The sequence below is a fragment of the Adiantum capillus-veneris genome, chromosome 9 (genome assembly GCF_014529385.1).
Source record: "Adiantum capillus-veneris isolate H3 chromosome 9, ASM1452938v2, whole genome shotgun sequence".
Classification (NCBI taxonomy): Eukaryota; Viridiplantae; Streptophyta; class Polypodiopsida; order Polypodiales; family Pteridaceae; genus Adiantum; species Adiantum capillus-veneris.
This window is the reverse complement of record NC_140939.1, coordinates 142,457,751-142,473,094: the sequence shown is the minus strand read 5'-3', so window position 1 is coordinate 142,473,094 and position 15,344 is coordinate 142,457,751. Positions and strand designations below refer to the sequence as shown.

General features: G+C 41.4%; 1 protein-coding gene across 8 annotated transcripts in view; it reads left to right on the top strand.

Moving 5' to 3' along the window:
- LOC147451290 (uncharacterized) overlaps positions 1–14,930 on the top strand; it is a 64,914-nt gene extending 49,984 nt beyond the window's left edge. For 2 of the 8 annotated variants that reach the window (XM_086520246.1, XM_086520268.1), the window contains exon 4: positions 13,351–13,718. In XM_086520246.1, the coding sequence (XP_086376372.1) occupies positions 13,351–13,436 (86 nt within the window). In that variant the 3' untranslated portion in view covers positions 13,437–13,718. Of the gene's footprint in view, positions 1–8,244; positions 8,692–8,979; positions 9,052–12,783; positions 12,807–13,350; positions 13,719–14,859 lie in introns of those variants that run through there. The other 6 variants (XM_086520251.1, XM_086520264.1, XM_086520270.1 and 3 more) reach the window with 6 other exon arrangements.
- Positions 14,931–15,344: the final 414 nt, after the last annotated feature.

The following is a 15,344-nucleotide window of genomic DNA, read 5'->3' as shown; positions in this document are numbered from 1 at the left end:
CTATGGTCTAGGAGCACTCTCATATGGTCAAAATGCCTCTAAAGATTAGTCTCACTAGCGCATACTCACGAACCATAGAAAATCTAACAATGCTTACACTTAATTAAAAGAGCATGGAAAGACAAAAAATGCAAGCTTCAAAAGTGAAAATGGATTACCGAATCATTAGTTGCGATGATTACAAGTTAGAGCAGCTTTGTAGCTTGAGAGTACGTAAAACATGGGTGATTCAAAGATACTAGTATGTGACCCGCGCATTGCTACGGCTACATGTGCGTCAGTTGAAGCAACCATTGTTCTCCTTCCCTTCATAGGGAGGGCAAATGTGGGCAAATGCCTATGATTCTCATGTGAGCTTTTATAGCTCTTTAATACACTTGTGCATCAATCACCACTATAAGTACTTTCTAGATGACAATGTATCACAACACACAAGGTCTAAGTGCCCTCCACATTCACTTCAACCAAGCACAAATCTATCTTTTGGATCAACACTATGTCTATCTTTCCGAGTGTAAGATCGAACAACTAATAAAGTGTAGTTACTCTCCACATTCTTGTGGATTGACCAAAGACAAATCTCCTTCTAGTTGGTCATGCCAAGCTCCAACATACTCCTCCTAATCATGGAAGGTTTGTCCCTCCCCCCCTTCTCTCTATCCGTGTGTGTGTGTGTGTGTGTGTGTGTGTTGAGTCAAGATTTATCAGGTCAATTTGAGGTCCCTTGGGAATGAGTTAAGTAATGGGATCCCTTTGCATGATGTCTTGTCTTAACATCCTATGTTTCTCTCTAAGGAGGCAACGAATTTGCGATTAGGCTAGAGACGTCGCCCTCACACAATTGATATGGGACCCTGGTGAGTGGTAGTGGCCCTCTAAATAGAGAGAAATAAAGTGTTGTTACTCTCCAAATTCTTGTGGATTGACCAAGGACAAATCTCCTTCTAGTTGGTCATGCCAAGCTCCAACATACTCCTCTTAATCATGGCAAGTTTGTCCCCCCCCCCTCCCCCCCCCCCCCCCTCTCTCTATCCATGTGTGTGTGTGTGTGTGTGTGTGTGTTGAGTTCAAGAAAAATCAGGTCAATTTGAGTTCTCTTGGGAATGAATTAAGTAATGGGCTCCCTTCGCATGATGTCTAGTCTTAACATCCTATGTTTCTCTCTAAGAAGGCAACGAATTTGCGATTAGGCTAGAGACGTCCCCCTCACACAATTGAGATGGGACCCTGGTGAGTGGTAGTGGCCCTCTAAATAGACTAATAAAGAGATGGTATCCTTCTTTGGATATAGTGTTTGCATTGAACGGCGAATTCTTTAGATGCTTTAGCATCCCCTCTCACCATCCTTACCAATCAAGGCATTGTTCATGATAGCAACTCTCTCATGCTTCTCTCGTGTAGTTTTGGTCTTTAATTTGGGGCATCAGAGTCAACTAAGTCATCAACTGCTATTTGTTGGCACTTAGGATGCATGTACCAGCTATGACCCAACATGCCAACATTACACCACATAGTAGTAGAAGAAACTTTGCCATTGGTATGCACAACTGATTTGGTGAGTAGTGTGTCGTTTTCTTCTCAAAGGCAATATTCATGATGGGTGTGTGACCTCGGGGTGATTGCATAGCTATAGCAACTTTGTCTCTATATGTGGGTAAATTTCAAAATTTACAGGCTGGATTTCACTCAATCTAGCGAGCATGTACACTTCCATCTACTGGACTCGTCACGTGGATGTTGAGGTCTCTTGCAATCGACCATAAGCATGTTAGTAATATAAGTCGCATACTGTTTTTTATGTACATTTGGGCACCATTGGCACCTTAAAATGTGAGTGCAATGAAAGTAAAAAAGTTCACTCAATCATTTCTTTTTGCAAGAGTTTTGGGCATCATGCTAAAAGAAAGGGCGTGCTGCAAAATACACACACACACAGACACACACACACAAACAAACAAACATACACACATGCATGTTCTTTTTTCAGAGAGCAGACTGTATTCAACCATTCACATGGTTGCCCTTACCCATATTTTATACCATAGCAGCCAATTGGCTTAGCTCCCACTCCCTTAAATGTGAGACAGAGCATTGAGGCACTACATGGAGGAGAGTATCTTTTTGTACGCAAATTATATTTCTTAACAATTTGAGAGTGAGATCATCATACCCTACATGAGTGCTCCGCTTTTGATCACATCAAACTTGGTTTACCCACATTTTAGCCCATACCATGGCCTACGTGCCTTTCTCTCCTAGCCACCTTATGGATTCAACTTGTAAGTGGCCACCTTATATCCATAGTCTTCGAGCATGTTCCATGTTGTACTTGGTCCCATAGGTCAATCTCACCTTTAAGCATGATCTCTCTCTCTCTCTCTCTCTCTCTCTCTCTCTCTCTCTCTCTCTCTCTCTCTCTCTCTCTCTCTCTCGCGCGCGCGCGTGTTAAACTTTGAGGTCACTGTGTTCCCCTCTCCTTGTATAAGTATGTGAGCATGCAACCCCTTGAGTTCAAGAATCAACGTTCATCGGCTAATATTTTTAGGGCTGTTGTATCTTCTTCGTCTCCTCTCTCTCTCTCTCTCTCTCTCTCTCTCTCTCTCTCTCTCTCTCTCTCTCTTCTAACTTGCTATGCAACATACGACTTGTTGCTAACAATGTTTGGACTGGATAAGTTTTGCCTAAACTTAATAGCTGAGAGTCGAGATTAGTCGGTCTCAAGATTAACGGGTCTCAAACCACATCAGTAGGAAGAAAAACGTCTCTCTGTGTGTGTTGTGTGTGTGTGTGTGTGTAGTTTGTAGTATTAAAAAGAGACATGTGAGAGGCGAAGAGCCTGGTCGTGTGTACCAGCGAGCCTACTTTCTGCTCGGTCACGAGCCAGCTCTTTTCTCTCTACCTATCTAATTGTGGTGGTTAAGAGCCTCGAAATGGGCATAGCCTTTCACATGGTTGACTTTTGAGGCCCTCTCAGTTAGCAAGAACCTGCTCAAGATCTGTCTCATCACTCAATCAAATGAAGCATTTATGTTCGAAAAGCCACCAATTTTCTTGACTTGCAAACAAAGATGGAAGACTATTTAGCCATTTCAAAGCTACCAGGCTCTAAATGTAAGCAAAATGACACGGAGACAGTCCTACAATGGAGGCACGTGCATGGAGGTAGCCCTACAATAAGAGACCGGAATCATCATTTCTAGGGGGAGGCCACATTAGGTATGTAACACCAAGGAGGATCCAAATGAGCAAACGATTGTTAACTCCAAGACCAAGGCCAATCCCCTCGACTGGCAATGATCATCCTCCAATGCAATCACGTCAGTGTTTTGGAAAAATCATTTTTTCAAACGTACAAAATTGCTTTCCTTTAATTTTCCAAGAGAAAATTTAGAAAATTAGGTTTATTTTGCAGGTTTTTACACTTTTTTCTCTATTTTGGGTCGGGATTTCTCCTTTTCCCCTTGCCCTCAACCGGCATTTTTGAAATTGAAAACGGCATGATATTAAGCTGAGACACATTTTTCCCAAAGAGTGAATGGAAGACCCGCCTTGCACGACCGTGGCCGTGAGCATTGTTGCGGCAAGCAATGCCACCTGTCCCCTTTGCAAAACCTCTTTTTTCTTCTATGTCAGGAGTTCGAGATGTGAAAACTTGGGAAAGCTAAAAAGCCTAGATGGTCACGTTGGAGCTCTCAACATTGTAGCATCCGCTGACTCGCCGAAAAAAGATGAGGAAAGTGTGGAGACGAATGTGGGACTCTCTCTCTCTCTCTCTCTCTCTCTCTCTCTCTCTCTCTCTCGTGGTGTGGAGGGTTGCAGCTAGGCAAAAATGGAGCTCGTCGGGATCAAGGGTGGCAGACAGGTAATGGTAGAGGAGTAGGTGGCTCAGCAAGCGCTTGTGGCGAGTGGGACATGTATTGGATCTAGAGTCTTGGCATCCCGGCCAGCAGGGGATTGAGGTTATATAAGGGTGTGGGGCTCGTGGCGTATCAACTGTTAGCAACCAGGGGTGTTGATAGAGGAGACTATATGAGGCCTATTGCAGCAACATTTGAGAAGTCATACATGAAGTAAATGGCGGGTTGTGTTCATGATCAAGTTTAAGGGGAAGGGGAGGGGGGAGGGGAGCATTCTCTGTCAAGCGCCAAGGACAATCAATGGCACTCGCTCTTTCCAACGGAAATAGACACACACTCCTCAGTAGGACTAAATGGGATTGGCTCTCTCTCTCTCTCTCTCTCTCTCTCTCTCACACACACACACACACACACACACACACACACACACACATAGCTACAACAAATAATGAAGACGTCTCTCTCTTTCTCTCTCTCTCTCTCTCTCTCTCTCTCTCTCTCTCTCACACACACACACACACACACACACACACACAGACCTGCGACACACACGATAGTGGCGTAGAAAATGAAACCTAATCTCTCTCTCTCTCTCTCTCTCTCTCACACACACACACACACACACACACACACGTGTGCGTGCGCACGTGTGCACATGCACACGTATATGCACATTCGAGGCGGACCAACTTATCGACGTGTGACACAGCTCGTTGCTCGTTATTTTCCCAAGCTACAAAGTAGAGCCACCCTTTACAAAAACAAAAGTAATCACCCTTCAAAATTGAAGGTTGGAGTGAGACTCCATGGCCTTGCTAAAGAGTTTAAAAAATATAAAAATATATATAGTACTAAGTACTGTGACTTTTTGACAGAAGAAGTGAAAACTAAGTCTTTTCATTTTCTACCATTACTGTACTTGCTACTCGGTCCACTCTCCCATTAACTGGAATCTACCCAGATTTCCCCATCCCTCTCTCTCCTCTCTCTTCCTTCTCTGTCCTCTGCCCTACCTGCGCACCCACCGCCAGACCTTGCTGCAGCTCCCTCGCTGTCTCTCTCGTCCTGCCCTCTGCCCTGCCTGCTCACCGCCAGACCCTGCTGTAGCTCCCTCGCTGTCTCTCTCGCTGCCCTCTCACTCTGCGCTATGTTTTTTCCTCCCAGGCCTTCAGTCGGCAGCTACTATCTTGAAGTATGTGCTCTCATTTGACTACGGGGACTGCCGGCTGTGTGTGCATGTGCACAAGCTACCATGCAAGGAGAAAGTGAGTCTGTTCACGATGGCCGCCGAGAAGAGAGATAGCAAGATCAGAATGCTTCAATTTCTCTCTCTCTCTCTCTCTCTCTCTCTCTTCCTCTTTCCACGTGCCTGCTCCATTCTCTACTGCATCGGGAAATGAGATTCCTCTCTCTCTCTCTCTCTCTCTCTCTCTCTCCCCCTTTGTATTTCCACGTGTTTGCTCCCCCTTTTTCACTTCAAGTTTACCAAAAGCATCTCCCAAGATACCGGCTAATCCACCTCGTTCCAAAATTGGGGACACCTACTTACCGTTCACTTTTACATTTCAAACCAAATGATTTCTGACTTACCCTTCACTTTTACATTTCAAACCAAATGTTTCTTAAAGTAAGTTTTTGAAATGAAGGAGCGAGTGACACATGGATGCCCTCTCTTTCCTTGAAAATTTGGCTCGTGGCGGATCAGCTGTTGGCAACCAGGGGTGTTGATAGAGGAGACTATATGAGGCCTATTTTGCAGCAACATTTGAGAAGTCATACATGAAGTAAATGGCGGGTTGTGTTCATGATCAAGTTCGGGGGGGGGGGGGGGGGGGGGGGGGGGGGGGGGGGGGGGGGGGGGGGGGGGGGGAGGAGGGAGGGGAGCACTCTCTGTCAAGCGCCAAGGCCAATCAATGGCACTCTCTCTCTTTCGAACAGAAATAGACATACACACTCCTCACTAGGACTAAATGGGATTGGCCCTCTCTCTCTCTCTCTCTCTCTCTCTCACACACACACACACACACACACACACACACACACAGCTACAACAAATAATGAAGACGTCTCTCTCTCTCTCTCTCTCTCTCTCTCTCTCACACACACACACACACACACACACACACACACAGACCCGCGACACACAGTATAGTGCCGTAGAAAATGAAACCTAATCTCTCTCTCTCTCTCTCTCTCTCTCACACACACACACACACACACACACATACACATACACACACGCACGCATACGTATTACACACATATATACACATTCGAGACGGACCAACTTATCGACGTGTGACACAGCTCGTTGCTCGTTATTTTCTCAAGCTACAAAGTAGAGCTACCCTTTACAAAAACAAAAATAATCACCCTTCAAAATTGAAGGCTTGAGTGAAACTCCATGGCTTTACTAAAGACTTTAAAAAATATAAAAATATATATAGTATTAAGTAGTGTGACTTTTTGATAGAAGAAGCCAAAACTAAATCTTTTCATTTTATACCATTAGCGTACTTGCTACTTACCCTTCACTTTTACATTTCAAACCAAATGATTTCTAAGTTACCCTTCACTTTTACATTTCAAACCAAATGTTTTTTAAAGTAAGTTCTTGAAATGAAGGAGAGAGTGACACATGGAAGCCCTCTCTTTGCTTGAAAATTTGAAGCTCAATTATATATAGTATAGAAAACCCATGGATATACTATGGAATGGATATACTCTCAAAGGAATACATAAATTTAGACAATAGCTTACATATTTATTAAACATGCTTATTTCACTACTATTAAGAAGACTATCTTGGCACACCAGATAGAAACTCTCTTTATTGCTCAAATTTCTAGTTATCATGGCTTGACTACTTTCATAATGCCGGATAGAGATCAAAGGATAACCACTAATTGTTGACAAGGCCTCTTTGAGAGTTTGGGCACAAAACTTAATTTCTCTTAATCTTATCACTATCAAATAGTTGGCCAAAGTAATGGTACTTGATCTACTCAAAGTATATAACGGAAGTAGATTGATGCACCATTGGGAGGAGTAATTACCATTGATAGAGTATGCATACAATAAAATAGTCCATACTTCTACCCGTAAGACACCCTTTGTTCAGTGATTGAAGGAATATCAAAAGTTCTTCCCATTTTTAAAATCCATGGGATGATCTTTGCTACTATTGAATATAGTTTTAACTTATGTGATGTGTTTACTAAGTTTATATAACCTATATCTGTTGTTTAGCAAAAGAAAAAGGCTGATGTTGACAAGTATGGAAGAATAGTAAGTAATCCTTGAACTCCCAAAATATTTTCTTTGACATTGAGTGAGAAAAATTTGACAAGTGAGCCCAAGGGGTATCAAAAGGGGGGGGGGGGGCGCCGGCGGCGCGCGCGCCACTGTGTATAAAATGTTTATATTGTGAGCGTTCAAGAACTATTTTTAAAATTTTTTATGTGTAAATTTTTGAAAAATAAAATACATCTTTTCTTATTCAATCTATTATTTTTTTTTCAATTCCATTTTATGATACTCTTATGTATGTGAAATGTAAGAAAAATAAAATTTAGCAACCCCTTCTGCTACACTCACGTGATAGTCACATAATTTTTAAGTTGACCCCCCCCCCCCCCCCCCCCCCCCCCCCCCCCCCCCCCCCCCCCCCCCCCCCCCCCCCCCCCCCCCCTCCCTTTCAAAAGTACATCCAAAATTAGCATGCAATACTAAAAACCATTTTAAATTAGGCTCCAATTTAAATGAAACAACATACAAGCTCAAGTTGCCAAATAAGTGGAAAATTTATATTTCCTTTAGGTTAGTCTACTCACAGAGTTCAAGGGTCTCCACTCGTTTAACCAATAGGTCTGCACGCATGTCTCATTGAAGGGAATCAACCAAGATGCTATCAAGAAAGCAAAGGAAAAAAAGGAAGCTGCAGGTGTGGCAAGTCAAGGAGGAGAGAGAGGAAGAAAGAGAGAGAGAGAGATGAAAATGACGTTTTGAGAGATTTTTTGTGCATTTCAATTTCTCTCTCTTCTCTCTGCATATGACACATATTTTTTGTGCATTTCATTTTCTCTTTCTTCTCTCTGCATGTGGCACACACGGTTGGTACGCCTATTAGAGAGAGCATGCATGGCGGCGATTGAGCAGAGCCAATAGCCTTTGACAGTTGAGATCCATTTTTGAGTGCCTGGTATGTAATTTGTCATACATTGCATTGCAAAACAGGGCAATTATGTCCAAAAATAATGAAGCAATTCATCTCCAAAGCCTCCATAACCAAGCATCTTGCGTTGATAGATGATCAGCCTTCTTATGAAAAGCAGTTTAATCTCACAACTTTGGGGCGGCTATATCTCTCTAGCTTTGCGAATGTCAGGTACGCAGGAGCTGCTACGTTGAGTGCAGAGCAATGATCACAATGCCTAAAGGGAGGGCAGTAGATGTGCGGGTGCTCTGCAATTGCAAGCCGCAATGGCCATGTTCCAGGACCTGTGTGGAGGTGAATAAAGAAGTACGTGGGCTGGGCAATAGATGTGGGGGAGCAGTACGTGAGCACTGCAGAAGAAGCGCACACAGGGCGGTGGGAAGGCATGGGGTTCAGCATGCGAGCAAGAAAGTATGGATGCAGGTTGTGCAGCACCGCAGGGAGGGCAGCAAAACTCCAGTAGGACGCGATGGGGGACCGATGAGGAGGAGTGCAAACGACCATGAACGGCGCGAGGAAGAAGGATGTGCACGATCGTGCAGAGGAAATACCCTTTTCTTTGGAAAAGTGAGAGGGAATCTATCTAGATTCCACTTATTGTAGGAGGACCGAGTGAGTAGTAGGAGCATGTGAAAAGTATAGAGGAGATACTTCAATCTGAAAGTATCCTCCAACATGAAGCAAAACGTTACAAAATTGTAAGACTTATGTAAATATTTGATTTAAGTTTAGGATTTTTTTTTTGAAAAGCTAAATAGTTGCAAGAAGCAGATTTGGAAAAAAGGTGCACTCAATACATACTTATAATGAGTTTCACAAAATGTAAACATTGATGTAATGGTGCAATACGAAAGGAAGATCTTTTCAATGAGTCTCTATGCTCCTCATTTAGCTATCTTTTCTCAGGTTCTAAAGTGGATGCATGCAACAAGACAGACACTTGCAATAGTTTTTAACTCCTGAGAGCTGAATAGACTTGTAATCTACTGCAAAATGTTGTGATGCTAACATGTTTAGACATGCTTCTGATAGCTAGTCTCACAAAGACTGACTAGATTTTTCATCTACTACAAAATGATGTCGATGATCCTTAGTTACAACGTTCATGGACCTAGTTTATTTTTGCTCTCTATGCTCATAGTCGAGAACGGCTATGATTTCCTCGAGGGGGACTCACTGTAAAGAGATCTTGCATAGCACTTGTGTTTAAAAACTATTTATAAAACCCCCTATTCTATATTTTTTGAGGTATATAGAGGACCCTTTATGTACTATTTTTCTCAATAAAAGACCCCTTATGTACCAATTTTTTTGCTTTTGAACTTAAAAAACCCTTCTGTATGTATATTTTCTATAAGTTTAGAAGAGAAATTAACCCCTTCTGTTGAACTCATGTGCTATTCTACATATTTTTGAGTGAGAACCCCCCCCCCAGATGATTTCAAGGGCCAATTCATGCCACCAAATTACATTTTTAATCATATTTTAAATGGTTTTCTCTCTTTGGAATTGGTCATACTATAGACATTAATATTATATATTAGAAATAAAAGGTGAGATAGCCAAATGGGACTAGACAAGCGTATTTACAACTATGCAAAGGTAGACATGAAATGCAACCTTCGCAAAGATTCCGAGGGAGCTCTACAAGGATTTTGACATGATTTTACAAGACCAAAATGAGTTTAAAATGAGTCCCTATAACCTCCAAAAACATGCAAGAATGCTAGCTAAAGGGGAGATGTGTTCCAACTTGAGAATGGCTTGGGAACCCCTAATTATCCATGCATTCACACCTCTTAGGGAGGAGTGATGGATTCTTATCATAAGGAAAGTAAGGGTAAAGAGATAAAGAAAGGTCCAAAATCCAATTGAACTGCTAGAAAGATACTTTGTGAGATACATCTCACAAAAATAATGCAATCTCTAAAAGCTACTTTTGAAACTAGACCAAAAACAGTAAGATCTACAACTTTTGTGTTGAACGCCAAAAAACGACCAAAAGAGGGAGGAATCTATGAATTAGTGCCTATAGACTACGCTTGGTGCAATGTGAGAGCATGGTTTCTTCCTTTCAAAACCGTGCTAGAAAAAAAAACTCTCTGAAATGCCCCACACAGTCAAACAATATGCATAAAACCGTATCCGAATGTGTAACGATGCAAAAGTCACATCCTAAAGCATCACTTGGATACACAAAAACAAGGTGAATTCTCTCTCAAATAGCACCACAGTGTGCAATAGATATCCAAATATGCAAACCGCATCACTCTCTACACCGTAGGAATCAAACTGCAAAACTTGGATTTGTCGAGATTGTTGACAGGCTACTGTAGAAAATGCAGCACTCAGAATTTTAAAATTCTGATATAACCAACACATCCAGAATGGGCCAAAACCTCCAGGTAGACTCCTGGATCACGTGTACCTAAGTTTGGGTGTGAGAGATATGCCAAAAACCTTCGTTTTGGCCCAAGAACGCAGCATAAACTTACTGTTGTTGCACCTGCTGTAATTCAGAGCATAATTTCAGAAAATGGACATTACCATCACGTTCGGAATGTTCCATTAAAACCCCAATCTAAACTCCTAGATCATATCCATCCGACTCTGTGTGATGGAGATATACAAAAAACACAGTTTCGGGAGCCAAAAATAGCAAAAACGAGTTGCAACACTTCTTGTTTCTGCTCTTTCTCTGCAAAAATTCACCAATGTCTTGCTACACAAGCTGAATATACATGCCTAAGCTGAGATTTGACACCCTCAAGCCGTATCCACCTCTGTTGAGCTCAAGCCGCCATAGCTTACCTCTATCGCTTTCGTCTCGTCCGGGAAGCCGTCATATGCACGTCGCCAAAGCTTTGATACCAATTGTGAGTGTGAATGTGGTGCGTGTGCGGAGAGTGAGAAGGGGAGAGAAAGAGAGTACACAGGATGTGGGTGGAGCGCCCAAATCTCATTGTATGAGCACAATGTGAGAATGAGTGAGATCTCCTTATTCTTTGTATGTATAAAGAATAAGGAGATAAATGTGGGCGGCGGGGCGGCAGACATGGGCAAAGCACGGTGAGACACACCGCCTTTACCTAGCAGTAATTATCGCTAGAGGCTTTGATCACAAGCACTACGTCTATCTTGTACATACTTCTTCTTCCTCTTGGACTCCCTCTCTCCCATAGTTGTATTGGGTTGATAAGTGTTTGAGGGCTCAGGATTGAGGTCCTTGACTACTTCTTCTAGCCAAAAAATGCATGTTATGCTACCAAATATTATTACCATATACATGAGGTAGTGATGTGTGTGAACAAACTTATGACCGCCGTCGAGGCATTTTTTCCCTCACTTGGAGGTTTTTCCCTCGTGCATTGTATATATGCCCATCATTCTAGGGCTAACTTATCTTTCCATTGCAGACTAAGTAATACTACTCTCTGTTGTGTGCCTTGAGCTTCTTCATCTTCTTCAAGCTGTGTGTGATTCCCTGCAACCCTAATTCCAACAATTGGTATCATAGCAAGTTGTGTCCTAGTTGCTAGCATTGCCAACACACGCCTACTCACTTTCTCATATTTTGATGAGCTTTGGTGAGCATCATCAAGTTAAAAGGATAGTTCATAGAGCTTGGTATGCTCAGAATTTCCATTCTAGCTCATTTTGGCCCTCATTTCCACTACAAGAAGTACTGTGCAGGCAATTTTTTCCTTTTGTATAGGATTTTTATCAATGTCATTTGCTATGTAGCAGGACCCTTATAGTCTTCTACGCACTATGCTATATAACACGTATTGGTCTTGCTTCATTTCTCCTCTTTTCGGATAGTTTTCACATCAGGTGCACGCACTCGCCATGGATCACAACAATACAAATGTGTTCAGGAATTTTGTTGATGAGGATAAATTGGACGGGGACAATTACCCAATGTGGGCTTACATGATGCAACATGTTCTTGTGTCAAAGGGAATTTGGAATTTTGTGCACGGCATTGATGTATGCCCTAGTTTAGAGGATAAAGGCGATGTTGAGGATGTTGCAGGTTTTGGTGTGACAGGGTCTCGTTGGGATGTTAGAGATGCACAAGCTCATGCATTGATTGCATTATTTGTGAAGCGTACAATTACTCCTCACATTTACTCAATAAAATCAGCTAAACAGGCTTGGGATATTTTGGCTGGTCTTTATGCAAGTCTTTATGCAAGCCACAATGAGGCTAAAATTTCATTGCTGCATAAAGAGATGGAATCGAAGATTATGCATGAGGAATATGAAATGGATACTTTCCTTGTTGATATCTAGGATAATAATGAGAAACTTATATCTGTAGGCAAAGTCATTTCTAACAGTTTCCTTGTGCAGACTGTTCTTGATGCTTTGCTACATTCTTACCATACTTTTGCCAGTACTTGGATACTTACGATCCAAGGAAATCTTGATGTTATCAAGTTTGATGCATTATGCACATTGCTATTGCAAGAGTCACTTTCCAAAAAAAACATGGCTAAATAGCATGCAATTGAAATTTTATTTATTGTTGCTGAAAGAAAATGTGGTAGCAACAATGTAGCCACTTCTTGCTGTTCTTTGGTGAGTGGCAGATCACTTCTTTCTAGTGCTTCCACTAGTAACACTTTGTCTAGGAATTTTGGTGAAAAGGGAAAAAGGAATATGCATTGCCATTATTGTAAATCTAATGATCACTTGATCAAGCAGTGTCCTAAGTTGAAGGCAACAATGCCTGAGAAGAAAGAGGCTAGTTCCACTACAAGCTCAATAATTCTAGAGTCTTCTATGAAAGGAGATTGTGATGCTGATATAGAAGCAAAATGGGATTTTAGTGCAGAGTACACTTATGACCCGATGCATGTATGCCAGTTGCTGCAAATGCTCATGTGTGGTACTGTGACATAGGTGCTTCGAAGCACAATACCTCTCGTCATGACTTGTTTGCCTCTCTCAAGGATGTCCCTCATGTGAATACAGTCACTTGTGCCAACAATGCCTCTTATCTGATCAAGGGAGTTGGAAAGATTGTGCTGATTACTGTAATGGCAGTTCTTTCACACTTGTTGATGCAATCTATGTACCTGGGATCAAGAAGAATCGATTCTCTATACCTGCACTTTCTAGACTTGGTCTGGTTGTGAAACTTGTGGATGATAGATGTACGGTACATAATCTCAATTTTGTGTAATGAAATTGTTGCATCTGACATTTTATATCGTGGGTTGTATAATCTCACTTTGTATGACAAGTGTGGAATTTTTTTTGCAAATGCAGTTGTGGATTTAAAGGCTATTTCAGATGCAAAACTTTGGCATGCACATTTTGGGCATCTAAATTCTGCCAGTTTCTTGTATTTATAGAAATCTGATATGGCTACTTCTTTGCCGCCTCTTAAAGCACCTATTAAGCATATTTATGAAGGATGTATTTTGGTTAAGATGTAGCACTTGAAGTTTCCAAAGGATTGTTCAATAAGGGCTACATGCAGGTTGCAGCTTGTGCATAGTGATGTTTGTGGGCCCATGCAAACTTCCTCCTTGGGCAATTACCTTTACTACGTGACTTTCATTGATGATTACTCCAAGCATGCTTGGGTGTATCCACTTAAAGCTAAGTCCAAAGTGTTTATGTGCTTCAAGCAATTTTTGGCTATGGCTAAAAATGTCTTTAAATGTACTATGGGGACCCTCTGTTTGGATTGAAGGGGGGAGTATATGTCTTATGAGTTTAATGCATTTCTAGCTAGTCGTGGATAAAATATCAATGTACAATGATGTATACACCTCAGCAAAATGGTGTTGCTAAAAGAAAAAGCAGATTGCTCACGAAGATGGCACGATGTATGGTCAAGGGTCAAGCTTTTCCACATGCATTTTGGCTTGAGTCTATCATGTGTGCTGCTTACATACTTAACAAGTGTCCTACAAAAGATTTGCAGTCTATGACTCCATATGAAGCATGGCATGACAAAAAGCAATTTATTGATGATATACGTGTTTTTGGTTATTTGGCTTATGCTTTGGTGCCACAAACACAACGTAGAAAATTAGATGATAAGGATGTCAAATGTATTTTTTTTTTGTTATAGTAATGAAAGCAAATGTTACAGGTTATACCATCCCCAAACAAAGCGTATCTTAGTTTTATGTGATATTGTGTTTGTGGAAGATTCTATTCAACCTTTGCTCTCATGCATTAGAGACAGTAATGTAAGCTCATAGGACATTTATGACAAATTTTTGTCTCTTTTTAATGTGAAAAATTAAATGTAAATTCTATTGAGGCAAATCTATAGCCTATGGGGGTTCTCTAAAAATGTCACAGATCAGCCTATTCTTGATGTAGATGTACATGATGTACTTGATGTGGGAAGGGTTGAGAATGAAGCAGGCTAGAGGTTCTCCAAAATGGCACATTTTGCATGATAGTAGATTGGAAATTTCATAAATCAGCCTATTTTTGATGTAGATGTACATGATGCACTTGATGTGGAAAAGACTGAGAATGAAGCGGGCTAGAGGTTTGCCAAAATGTCTGGTGCATACTTTGCATGATAGCAAATTGGATGCACCTTTTTCTAGTCGTACTCGTTCAGGTTCTCGCCATGCATCTTGTGCATGAGATTGTTATGCTTTGGCTGTTTCTAGCTTATTTGATGTATAGGATCCTCTATCTTTGATGAAGCATAGAATTCAATTTTTGGATGGCTGCCATGCAATCAAAATATGATGCACTTATAGAAAATGACACGTGGACTTTATGTGATTTTTTTCTGGAAAAAAGGCCATTGGTACAAAGTGAGATCACAAGTTGAAATGCAAGACGAATGGGGAGATTGATCGCTATAAGGCTCGACTTGTTGCAAAGGGTCATGCACAATAGAAAGGCATAAATGATGAAGAGACATTTTCTTTCACTTGTTGTATGACTACTATGCGTTCTCTATGTGCATTGGCAGCTCATTTTGGTTGGGATGTACATCAATCAGACATTGTTACTGCTTTCTTATGATGGTGACATATTTGAGGAAGTGTATGTAACATAGAATCATGATTTTTTCAAGAAAGGACAAGAGGATAAAGTGTCCAAAGGTAAGAAAGCTTTGTATGGGTTGAAGTAGTCTCCTCATGATTGGTATGAGAAAGCTAAACTCATTTGGTTAAACAAGGCTTTTGTAATAGTGCAACAGAAAGCACTTCGTATGTAAAGCATGAGGGTGATGCATTTCTCATCGTCGTTCTTTATGTTGATGATGTGTTGATCACTGG